Source organism: Acinonyx jubatus, chromosome A2 (genome assembly GCF_027475565.1).
Source record: "Acinonyx jubatus isolate Ajub_Pintada_27869175 chromosome A2, VMU_Ajub_asm_v1.0, whole genome shotgun sequence".
In the NCBI taxonomy this organism is placed as follows: Eukaryota; Metazoa; Chordata; class Mammalia; order Carnivora; family Felidae; genus Acinonyx; species Acinonyx jubatus.
In genome coordinates this window covers 86,819,649-86,832,881 of record NC_069383.1, presented here as the reverse complement: position 1 = coordinate 86,832,881, position 13,233 = coordinate 86,819,649, and the positions used below count along the sequence as shown (strand labels likewise).

General features: G+C 34.4%; 1 protein-coding gene across 3 annotated transcripts in view; it reads left to right on the top strand.

The window, feature by feature from the left end:
- The window catches only part of RELN (reelin), a 579,194-nt gene that overhangs the window by 419,525 nt on the left and 146,436 nt on the right, over window positions 1–13,233 (top strand). For all 3 annotated transcript variants that reach the window (XM_053218590.1, XM_027071727.2, XM_027071724.2), the window contains one exon: window positions 2,542–2,778. In XM_053218590.1, coding sequence (XP_053074565.1) covers window positions 2,542–2,778 — 237 coding nt within the window. The remainder of the gene's footprint in view (window positions 1–2,541; window positions 2,779–13,233) is intronic.

Sequence of the window (13,233 nt, the reverse complement as noted above, 5' to 3'; positions counted from 1 at the left end):
CTGCTGAAACTAAAATTATTCTAGATTTGTCTTAATTATAGGGCTTGTTTCTTATTCTAAAATTTTTATAAAGCCTATTTTTATTTTATTTTTGTTTTGATTGCTGTATTTGATTACAAAAATTTATGAGCTTAGTATCTACCCCAAAAGGAAGAACGATACAGAAAGTTGACCCAAATCCCTGGGTTCCCATCCAGGAATCTTCTGATCAAATGGTTCCAAAGGTATTGTAATGAGCTGATGCCATATGCAGAGTGGTGGAAACAGAGATTCCCACCCCACCTCATGATAGGAAGTAATTGTTAAGAGTACAGGCTCGAGAGCCATGCTGTCTAGGTGCAGCTCCTGGCATTGCCACTTAAAAGCTGCTTAACATTAGAGAGAATATTCAACCTTTTTGTGTCTCAGTATTCAAATTTCTATCAGGGTATAGTGACAACGTGTACTTCATTTATGCAGTAAGAATTTGTTGAGTTTTTGATATGTGCCAGATACTATTCTAGATGCTAAGACATGATAGTGAAAAACCAAAAAGTGTATCTGACTTTGGCATAAGGATATTATTCCAACTTCACAGATGAAGGTGCTGAGGAACATAGAAGTTGAGTACCTTCCCTGCAGCTGCAAAGTTATTAACCATTAGGTGTCAGAGTGGGGACTTTAACCCAACAGTCTGATTACAGACCTGTAGTCTTAATATCATTGCCAAGGAAAATATTGGTCATTTCAATTACTGTTATCACACACATGTATGTATATGCACTAAAATAAGGAAATAAAGGAAAATAAACTTTAAAGTTGCCTGAAAAATTCTATTTTTCAGTTTTTTGGTTTTTGGGGTTTTTTTAAAGAAAGAGAGTACACACATATAAGCTGGGGAAAGGGGCTTAGGTGGGGAGAGAGAGAGAGACAGAGAGAGAGAGACAGAGAGAAAGAGACAGAGAATCCCAAGCAGGCTCCATGCTTGGCACAGAGTCTGACATAAGGCTTGATCCCACAGCCCTAGGATCATGACCTGACCTGAAATCAAGAGTTGAACAGTCAACCACCTGAGCCACCCAGGCACCCCTCAGTTGTTATTTTTAAATTATATTTATTTTCATCAGAGAATAGTAATTGCTTTTAAAATTATTATAAAGGAAAATTATAATTTTCTAATAACATGATCAAATTAAATGATTAAATTAATGCATGATTTTTTTTCATTATTGAGCCAGTTTGAATATAGTTTAATTAATTTCTTTACATATTTGGTATGTTAATATAAATAAATATAGTTATTTGACTGTTTAATAAAAATATTTAGAAATTAAAGTGAAAATTACTAAAATACTCAATTTAAATTTTATTCTTTCCTTCTAATAAATTCACATGGGTAAAAAAATTCACAGATTTAAAGTTTTTAAGACCAAAAGTATTTAAAAGTATTTAAAAACCATAAAAATTACTGCTCTGTCTTTTTAATTTAAGCACTGTTTTTAAATTTATATTTCTATATTTGAATAATGATTTTTCCTTATTTAAAAAGTACATTTTCTCCCATTGCAAAAAATTCTGCCTGTTTTTTACTGGTCATTTGTATAATTAATAGTGTTGAAAATCATGTTATTCTATCCCATATTTCCATATACAAATTACTTAAAGAGAAAATAGGCATTATTTTTAATAACTCTACATAAGAAATTATATTTCCATGGTTTTAACATTTCTTGACACAATAAGAAGAAACATAATACAAATATGAAAATCAATCTAATTTCTAATTCATTCCAGCCTTAGACACTGAAGTTTTTAAATAATTTGTTTCTAAGTTACCCAACTAGTCACCTGTCTTAGGGAGCTTTCCTTTGCTCACTAGGAAAAAGACTCAGTCCCTTTAGCATGTGTTTACTGCTAACACCTCTCCTGGTGTTTAATTGTACATTGATGGAGACAAATGTTCCATTTGCCATTTGCTTCATGTCTCACCTTGTGTATGGATGTGAGCAGCATGGAATGTGATTTATGGAGCTTTCAAGCAGATGTCGTTGCAGTGGCAATTAATGTATGGTTCCTGCTGCTGTGTACAGTAATTGCTCCTGGAAATTAGATATTATTCTTAATTTTCTTCCCCATTTGTCACATACAGGTTTGTTGTCATGGCCACCATGACACAGCAAGTCACCTCATACACTGTGTTCAACTGACGGGAATTAGGAAGGGCCGCAGTTCCAACCAGCCTCAAACTGTAATATGTGTAACAAGATGCCCAAGCTCCTTTTTCAGACTAAGACAAATCCTGCCACTTTGACAACAACTGTGTTTTATTGAGTTAGCTTTTCTGAAAGCAGATGAATGCAAGCAGTCACATTTTTTGATGGGTTTGGAAGACTTTGTTTGAGTCAGACAGGAAATTGGAAATCTCAGAAGAATGTTTGTAATAGTGGGAGAACTATTTTTTTAATGCTATACTACAAGAAAAAATATGCTGTTGTGAACATTTGTATTTTAAGATACCAAAGTAATCTGAATTTTTACTTTTATTTATTTATTTATTTTTAGAATAATCTCCGTAGAGTTACCAGATGATGCAAGACAGTTTGGAATCCAGTTCAGATGGTGGCAACCGTATCATTCTTCCCAGGGAGAAGATGTATGGGCCATTGATGAGATTATCATGACATCTGTCCTTTTCAACAGCATTAGCCTCGACTTTACCAATCTTGTGGAGGTCACTCAGTCTCTGGGATTCTACCTTGGAAATGTTCAGCCGTACTGTGGCCACGACTGGACACTTTGGTAAGAATTTCATCTCTGCTGTTGTTATAATTTACACTAAGGATTGGAACATAAGAATGATCTTCTGGTTCACCCAGCTCTTACTCATTTGCTGACAAATATTTACTGAATATGAACCATTTCAAAAGTCATTATTATGTCTACAGGTAAGATATCTTGGGAAGCAGAACTGAAAACAAAATACTGATAGATTTAAATAAATGTAAAATTTCACCATAGTTTTTAATCTCAAATTTTTATTTCCCACAGTTACATATAAAACCCCTCTTTAAAAAGTGTTAATAACTAAAGTCACTACCATATTCTCCCTTCATGGAGGCCCACCACGATCATGGTAAAATGTGAAATCACTCTAATGACTATTTTATTAAAATACTACTTCTCATGAGTAGTTCTGTTTTCATGCTGTCTTACATAAAGTCCAGGAGGTTTTTTCATCTTTAATTTATTAACTAAGATCTCCTTTTAAATCCATCTTATTAAGCAATGTTGGACCAGTAACTCATATAGTTAATGTTGTTGGGGTTTCAGGATTGTGGGATATCCTAGTCAAGTTAACCCATCTTAGATTTAACCCCCCTATAGGCAAATGCAAGCTTAATTATACAATAATCAGTAAATAAGTAATTTAAGACTGTGATTAGTACTTCAAGAACATCAGTAGGATGACACAATAGTGATTAACTGGAGTTGGGAGGCGGCTACCTAAGGTACAAAGGAGGAGACTATGTTCAGATAGTTCAGATGGTGGATATGATATAGTCCACTGATTAGAACAGAGAAGAAAAAGGAAATTCTAGCCACATGATGATCTGATGGAAGAACATTCCAACTAGGAAAACTTACAGTGCAAAGACTCCAGAAGTGAGAGTGACCATGGTATATTCAAGGATCAGGAAGCCCAGGGAGGGAGGGAGCAAAGGTGAGGAATAGACACCAAGAGTTGTGCAGAGGCCGGATTATGTAGGGCTTCTAGGCTCAGGGACTCTAGATTAAAACTCAAGTCTACATTATTCCAAAACCCATAGCCTGCACCAGTGTGCAAACTGCCCCTCTGTGGGTCCCTTCGGGACTTTAAACATGATTGAGGAATAATTTTCTAAGAGAGTTTTACTTTCTGTGGAGTCATGGTCAGACCAATTTAATTTCTCCAGACGAATATCACCGAAAGCTCTTCACTGCAGTTGTCTCCAGAGAGCATATCATAAATGACCCATCAGCGACCTTATCATAATGAGAGGTAAATTTTACACACCGTTGCACAGACAATTACCTTTGATGGGAATTGTGCATGGAACTCACATCTCATACACAGCAGGCTAAAATTCTAGCATCAAAATGACAGCTAATGGAATGGAAGTGCAGCTGGTCACTTTTGCTGCAAGCACTGTGGAACTAGATAGAATGAAATTTCTATATGACAAAGTATGAAAGGTTATATTACATGTTTTCTATCTGATAGCCTCCAATGCTGGTTTTTATGGACATTCTTTCTTAGTCCTAGAGCCTTCACAGAAAACAAAGAGGTGACGTAAAATAAGAAGATGCAAAGATGTAAGCCAAAATGAGATTTCTTAGAATTATATGCTTCTGAAAATTTACATCGACCTGAATTAACAGCAGTTCAAATCGGTCATACACCATAAACCGTATCCCTCAAGATTTGTGTGGTAATTTTTTTCCCAGCACTTTTAATACAACAAAGAGTCATATCATGAATGCAAGTCCTGTATCGTGTTTATTTTCATAAATAGTTAACATCTGCTCAAATAAACTCCAAAGTTGCTGAGCATTTTAATTCAACACTTGGGTTGAATGCATGATAAGAGCAGTTTAATTTCTGTGCTTTGATCAAAACCCTAAGAACAATATCCTTTCACACAAGTCTGATGAATATTCTTAACCCACCACTGCTTTAATTGGTGGAGATACATTTACTTTGTGAAAATACAATCACAGTAATTATAGAAAACCATAAGAAAATATAAATAATTGTACAATCCCCATGGGCACCTTAAGCAGCACCGTGGGAGTTTTATTAACAACCACATGTGAGCAACCAGATTTGACTTTCTGATCTTCTCTGAAACGCGAAGGAGTTGTCTTGGTTATGAAACAACAGAGTACACTCTGGCAGTGATAATGAGACTAGAGAAATACATTAACCACTTTAATAAGGACATGAAAAATTCTTGCTGCTCATTAAAATGAAACAATGTGGAAGATCTCAAACTGTTCCCATTTTCTTAGCCAATGAGTCAGAATAAAGCCCCTTTTAATGACGTTGTTTTCTCTTTGCTGCTGTTGAGGAATATATTGTTCAAGTTCAACATGAACTCACTTTGGCAGTGTGTTTCAGAAACACTTGTTACAATATTGAAATTCAGGTGATGGTATTGACCAACTATTTATCCTAACCTCTAGTCCTAAAATGTTATAATTTTAGTGTAAGACCTTTGGAGCATATTACCTTATTAACTAAACATTCTTTGAAGATGTTAAGTATGTAGCCTCAAACCTTCAATGACCCTCTTTCTCTCAAGGGAAATTTTGAAATGTATACATGTTCTCTACAAATGGCTGGTGTTAAATTAATTATTGTTGGCTTTTCCCAGCTGTGAGTTCATTTGGTTCTCATTTTCTAACTCATGACTTCCCATGTGCATGGATTGTTGCTGCTGAGTGTTCTCCAGGGAAAACTTGGACAATTGCTTTTTCATTAGAAGAATTAAAGTCAATATACTATAAATCACTTTACAGTGTGTCATCATAGAGCTCTTTTTTTCTGTAGATAAATGAATTGCTTTTAATTATTTGTAGTACTTTCCTTTCTTCCATGCATGGTATCTGCTATCAGAACCTCTATCTGCTTTATGTTCTAAAAATAGCCTTTAAAACTTCTTATATATATTTTAAGATCACTAAAGGCATCATTTAATTGAAGTTTATTAAATATTATCTGACTAATACTATTAGTGACATTACCAAGGGACATTGACATTCCTCTGTCTAATCTGGTGAGGTATACAGGTGGTAAGGATATTGCTGTCATATATATAAGGTTTCGGTGTCAAAATGTATACAACTGCAAAGGATGGTTGTTATAGCATATTAGAATTGGCAGTTGGTTTTAGTAGCAGAGATAGTTTTCCAGACAAGCAAAAGCTGAAAGAGTTTAGGGGTGCCTTGCTGGCTCAGCCAGTAGAGCATGAGACTCTTGATCTCAGGGTTGTGAGTTCAAACCCCACATTGGGTATGGAGCCTACTTAAAAATAAAAAAAAAGCTGAAGGAGTTCAGCACCACTAGGCAGGCCTTACAAGAAATATTAAAGGAAATTTTGAAAGCTGAAGCAAAAGGGCACTAATTAGTAACAGAAGAATCTTTGAAAATATAAATCTCATTGGTAAAGGAAGGTATATGGTTAAATTCAGAATACTGAAATATGGTAGTGATGGTAGTTAAATCATTTATAAACCTAGAATGAATATTAAAAGACAAAAGTAGCAAAAATAATGATATAATAATTTGTTAAGGGCTACTCAAGATAAAAAGATGTGAATCATAAAATCAAAAACATAAAACGTGGGTAGAGGGAGTAAAAATGTGGAGCTCTCTAGTATACATTCAAACCTAAGTTATTATCAGATTAAAATAGACTATTACAAATATAAGATGTTTTATGTAAGCCTTGTGGTACCAACAAAGCAAAAACCTGTATAGTAAATACACAAAAGAGAAAGAGAAAGGAATCTAAGCATACCACTATGGAAAGTTACTAAATCACAAAGGAAAAGAATAAAAATTAAGAAAAAGCAAACTAATGAATTAAAAATAGCTAGAAAACAATTAACAAATGGCAATAGTAAGTCCATACCTATCAATAATTACCTTAAATGTAAATGGACTAAGTGTTCCAATCAAATGACATTGAGTGGCTGATTGAATAAAAAAAATAAGATCCAACTATATGCTGGCTACAGGAGACTGATTTTGGCTTTGAGACCACACACAGACTGAATGTGAGGGGATGGAAAAGATATTCCATACAGGTAGAAGCCAAAAGAAAGCAGGGTTAGCTATACTTATATCAGACAAAATATGCTTTAGGGGAAAAACTGTAATAAGAGACAGAAAAGGTCACTATATAATGAGAAAAGGGTCAATCCAAAAAGTGAATATAATGTTGGTAAATATCTATGTGCCCAACATAAGAGGACCTAAATATTTAAAGCAAATATTAACTGACCTTAAGGAAGAAATAGAAAATAATAATAATAGAGGGCTTAAATAACCCACTTACAACAATGGATAGAGCATCCAGACGGAATATCAATAGGAAAATATTGAATCAAAGACACACTAGGCTAGATGGACTTAACAGATATTTACAGAACATTCCATCCCAAAGCAAAGAATACATATTCTTATCAAGCACACACAAAATACTCTAAAATATTCTCCAGGATAGATTATATGTTAGGCCACAAAACGGGTCTTAATAAATTTAAGAAGATTGAAATTATATCAAGCAACTTTTTCTACCACAATGGTTTGATACTAGAAATTATTTGCAAGGAGAAAATTAGAAAATTCTTAAGTGTGGAGATTAAATAACAATCAGTGGGTCAAGAAGATCAAAAGAAAAATTAAAAAATATCTTGAGACAAATGAAAATGGAATTACAGCATACCAAAATGTATGAGATGCAGCAAAAAGCAGTGCAAAAAAAATTCATAGCAATAAATGCTTACATTAAGAAACAAGAAAGATCTCAGGTAAACAACCTAACTTACACTTCAAAGAAGCAGACAAAGAAAAACTAAGCCCAAAGTTAGCAGAATGAAGGAAATAACAAAGATCAGAGCAGAAATAAATGAAATAGAGATTAAAAAGACAGTAGAAAAGTCAATGAAAGCAAGAGTGGCTTTTTGAAAAGATAAATGAAACAAGCAAACCTTTAGCTAGACTCCCCTCTCCCCAAAAAAAGAAAGAAAGAAAAAAAAAAGAACTCAAAATTGGAGTTGAAGAGGGATTACAACTGATACCACAGAAATACAAAGGATCATAAGAGAACTGTAAACAATTATACACCAACAAATTAGACAACCTAAAAGAAAGATAAGTTCCTGGAAACATTCAACTCACCAAAACTAAATCATGAAGAAGTAGAACATCTGAACAGACAATTACTAGTAAGGAGATTGAATCCATAATCAAAAACTTCCCAACAAACAAAAGGCCAGGACCAGATAGATTCACTAATGAATCTACTAAACATTTACAGAATAAGTAACATTAATTCTTCTCAAACTCTTCCCCAAAATAGAAGAGTATGGAACACTTCCAAACTCATCTTATGAGGCCAGCATTACCTTGATACCAAAACCAGACAAAGACACTGCAAGAAAAGAAAATCACAGGCCAATATCCATGATGAACACAGATGCTAAAATTTTCAACAAAATATTTGAAAACTGAATTCAACAATACATTGAAAGAATCATACACCATGATTACATGGGATTTATTCCAGGGATGCAAGGATGGTTCCACCTGTGCAAATCAATCACTGTGATGTACCTACCACAAACAAAAGTAAGGATAAAAATCATATGATCATCTCAATAGATGCAGAAAAAGCATTTGGCAAAATTCATCATCCATTTATCATAAAAACTCTCAACAAATTGGGTATAGGTGGAATGTACCTCAACATAATAAAGGCCATATCTGAGAAGCTCACAGCTAATATCATACTTTATGGTGAGAAGCTGAAACTTTCCCTGTAAGATCAGTAGCAAGACAAGGATGCCCACTCTTGCCACTTTTATTCAGTATAGTACTAGAGGTCCTTGTGGGAGCAATTAAAAAAAGAAAAAGAACTAAAAGACTCCAAATCAGAAAGGAAGAAGTAAAATTGTCTCTATTTGCATATGACATCATATATATACATATATATGTATATATATATACACACACACACACTTTAAAGACTTCACCAATAAACTGTAAGAACTGGTAAACAAATTCAGTAATGCTGCAGGATAAAAAATCAATTGTTTATATACTAAAAATGAACTAGCAGAATGAGAAGTTAAGAAAATAGTCCCATTGACAATTGCATCAAAAAGAATAAAATACCTAGGAACAAATTTAACCAAGGAGGTGAAAGACAGGTCCATTGAAATCCAATAAGATAATGATGAAAGAAATTGTAGAAGACACGAATAAATACAAAGACACTCCATGTTTATAGATTGGAAGAATTGATATTGCTTAAATGCCCATAGTAGCCAAAGCAATCTACAGATTTAATGCAATCCCAATTGAAATTCCAATGACATTTTCCAAAGAAATGGAACAAACAGTCCTATAATTTTTATGGAACCACAAAAGACCCCAAAAGCAATCTGAGCAATATAACCAAAGCACTCATGAGAAAGAAGAACAAATCTGGGGGCATTATACTTCCTGGTTTCAAACTGTATTACAAAGGCACAGTAATCATAATAGTATAGTATTGGCATGAAAACAGACACATAGATCTACAAAGAACAGGATAGAGAGCTTAGAAATAAACCCATGCATGGGTGTAAAAAAATATTCAGGAGCGCCTGGGTGGCTCAGTCAGTTGGGCATTGGACTTCGGCTCGGGTCATGATCTCACGGCTCTAGAATTCAAGCCCCACATCGGGCTCTGTGCTGACAGCTCAGAGCCTGGGGCCTGCTTCGGATTCTGTGTCTCCCTCTTTCTCTGCCCCTAACCCACTCGCATTCTGTCTCTGTCTCTCTCAAAAATAAATAAACATTAAAAAAAATTCATTTTTTACAAAAGAGCCAAGAATGTTCAATGAGGAAAGGACAGTTCCTTAAGTAAATAATATTTAAAAACTGGACAGCTACATGCAAAAGAATGAAACTGGACCACTATCTTACACCATACACAAAATAACTCAAAATATGAATTAAAAACTCAAACATAAGACCTTAAACCATAAAACCCCTGGAAGAAAATATAGATGGTAAGCATCTTGACATAGATCTTTGCAGTGATTTTTGGGGATATGACACCAACCAAAGGAAACAAAATAAAAAATCAACAAGTGAGACTATATAATACTAAAAGATTTCTTCACAGCCAAGAAAACCATCAATCTATGGAATGGGGAAAAATATTTGCAAATCGTATATCCAACAGGGAGTTAATATTTAAAATGAATGAAGAATACATACAACTCAATGGCAAAAAAAAAAAAATAAGATGATTAAAAATAGGCAGAGGAAGTAAATAGATATTTTTCCAAGAAATACATGCAAATGACCAACAGGTGTGCAAAGGTGCACAAATCACTAATCATCTGAGAAGTGCAAATGAAAACCACAATGAGATATCACCTCACACCTGTTAGAATGGCTGGTATCACAAAGCCAAAAATAACAAGTGTTGGTGAGGATGTGGAGAAAAGGGAACTCTTGTGCTCTGTTGGTGGACATGTAAATTGGTGCAGCCACTATGAAAAACAGTATGGAGGTTCTTCAGAAAATTAAAAATAGAACTACCATATGATCCAGTAATTCCACTCCTGAATATATATCTAAAGAAATGAAATCATTTTCTTAGAAGATACATGTATTCTCATGTTTCATGGCAGCGTTATTTATAATATCCAAGACATGGAAACAACCTAAGTGTCCATCCATGGATGAATGGATAAAGAAAATGTGGTTTATACGTACAATAAAATATTTTCAGTCAGAAAAGAGAAGGAAATCCTACCATTCATGGTAACTTGGATTGACCTTGAAAAAAACTAACTCATGGATACAGAGAGCAGATTGGTAGTTACTAGTGGTGTGGTGGCTGAGGGGGGCAGGAGTGGATGAAATGGGTGTAGGTGGTCAAAAGGCACAAATTTTCAGTTATAATATAAATAAGTTTTGCGGGTTTAACATACAGCATGATGACTAGAGTTAATAGTACCATACAGGCATACCTCAGATATACTGCAGGTTCAGTTCCAGACCACCACAATGAAGCAAATATCTCGAAAAAGCAACTCACATGATTTTTTTGGTTTCCTAGTGCATATAAAAGTTATGATTACATTATACTTAGCATATTAAGTGTGAAATAAATAGTATTATATCTAAAAAACAATGTACTTACCTTAATTTGAAAATATTTTATTGCTATAAAATGATAACCATCCTCTGAGCTTTCAGTAAATCATTATCACTGATCACAGATCACTACAACAAATCTATTAATAATAATAAAGCTTGAAATATTGTGAGAATTACCAAAATGTGACAAAGAGACACCAAATGAGCAAATGCCACTGGAAAAATGGCTCCAGTAGAACTTCACTTGACACAATCTTCAATTTGTTTAAAACAAAAAAACAAACCAAAAAAACATATCTGGGAAGTATAATAAAGGAAAGCATAATAAAACAAGGTATGCTTGTATTGTATATTTGAGAGTGTCTAAGAGAGTAGATCTTAAAATTCTCTTCATAAGGAAAAAAAATTGTAGCTATGTGAAGTGATTGGATGTCAACTAAACATTGTGGTGATCATTTCACTGTAAATACATATATCAACTCATTGTGTTGTATACTAATACAACGGGGTATGTCAATTATATCTCAATAAAAACTAGCAAAAGTTAAAGTAAAATAGATAGAAAAACATAAAAGTAAGAAAATAGAAAAAAGAAAGGCTATAGTTTTCATTTTTCATGATGCTTGAGGAGAAGCAGATTTAATTAAAAGAAGATTTAGAGACCAATGAGACATAGAAATGTTGAAAGGCTTCCTAGGTACTTTCATGGGTGTTAAAACAGAAGTTACTCATTCCTTGTTATGTCTAATTTTGTTTTTTTAATTAAAGCTCTCTCTTTTCTTGGGGCACCTGGGTGGCTTAGTCAGTTAAGTGTCCGACTCTTGATTTCGGCTCAGGTCATGATCTCACCATTTGTGAGGTGGAGCCCATGTCGGGCTTTGTGCTGTCAGTACAGAACCCACTTGGGATTCTCTCTCTCCCCCTCTCTATCCCGCCCCTGCTCACTCTGTCGCGCATTCTCTCTCTCTCAAAATAAATAAATAAATTTAAAAGAAAGAAAAAGCTCTCCCTTTTCTTTATACAAGAAAATAAAATAGCACTTGTCATGTTAGGGTCAGTTTTTAGGAAGAGAAATTTCCTTAGGTTTGTCCTGAAAGTAGAGAGAAAATAAAAGAGCAACACACAAGAAGTGAAATTAGCTGTGAATAACAACAGGCATGAGAAAAAAGGATAACATTATGTGGTATTTAGTGTTGTGCTGGAGGACTTGGGAAGCCTGGTTTTTCACACGAGCCCCAGGTGGCATGGTCAGCCCTGGAGATGCAGGAAAATAGAGGTATAAAAGGAAGAGAACAGCTTTAGGGTGAGTGTCCCATGTAATGAAATCCTCATGTTGGAAAAGCCTAATTTTTTTTTTGATTTGTCAAAAATTTTATTAATGTTCAGTCTAAAAGGCTTTACACCTGCGGTATGCCAAATCATAGGAGTTCTTAAAGAAGTTACCCTTTAAGATTTGGTCCTTGGCTTGGAAGTTATGGGGCCTTAGTATTCTTTTGTTAAGCAGTTTGGAGAATTCCTGATCTTGGTCCAGGGCTGGTAATATTGTGCCATTTTCTTCTCCCTCACAAAAATCATTCTCAGTAATGTTGAAAGCAGTCAGGGAAACCTGAGTGTTCTCATGAATTTGCAATCTCAATTTTATCAATGCCACCAGCTTCTTCCATTAGAAGACACAGCCAAGTGAATTTCTTTAGGATTTCTTTCATTGAACATCAACCTATATCTTTTGTAGAGATTTTGTCAGTTTAAGTAGTTTACTAGTAAGCCTAGAGTTTTCTTGGGATTATTCCTTACAGGGACAATTACAAAGAACAGTAAATCAATTTAAATTGTGTGCTGAAGGAAGCTATTTGGGGTGAGGTGGCTCCCAAGAGCCACTTCAACCACCATTTCACAGTAAATGATTGTTCCAGGAAGCTTAGCAGATAGATAAAGTAAATATATTGAGTAACAAACTGAAAAGTCACTTGCTGCTTTTTTCAGCAGCTATTTAAAGAGTACTTTCAGTACCCAGGAGTATCAGTGCCTCCAACAAACTGGTAATATAATTGAACATTCCCCTAAATAGATTTATAAATGACTTTCTAAAATAGAGTCTACTTTTTAGGCTTTTCAACATAAGGATTTCATTACATGAAGTTTTTCATTCACTGATAGACTCATTTATACATTTGACTGGATAGTGATTGCGCTACTGGCACTATTTGTGCTGGAGGAAGCACAGTAGGTTTTGGAGATGAAGATAGAAAAGTCTTTTATTTGCAGAGCTTACATTCTGGAGGGGAATAACAACAGTAAACAAGTAATCATGCATAATAATATTTCAGGAA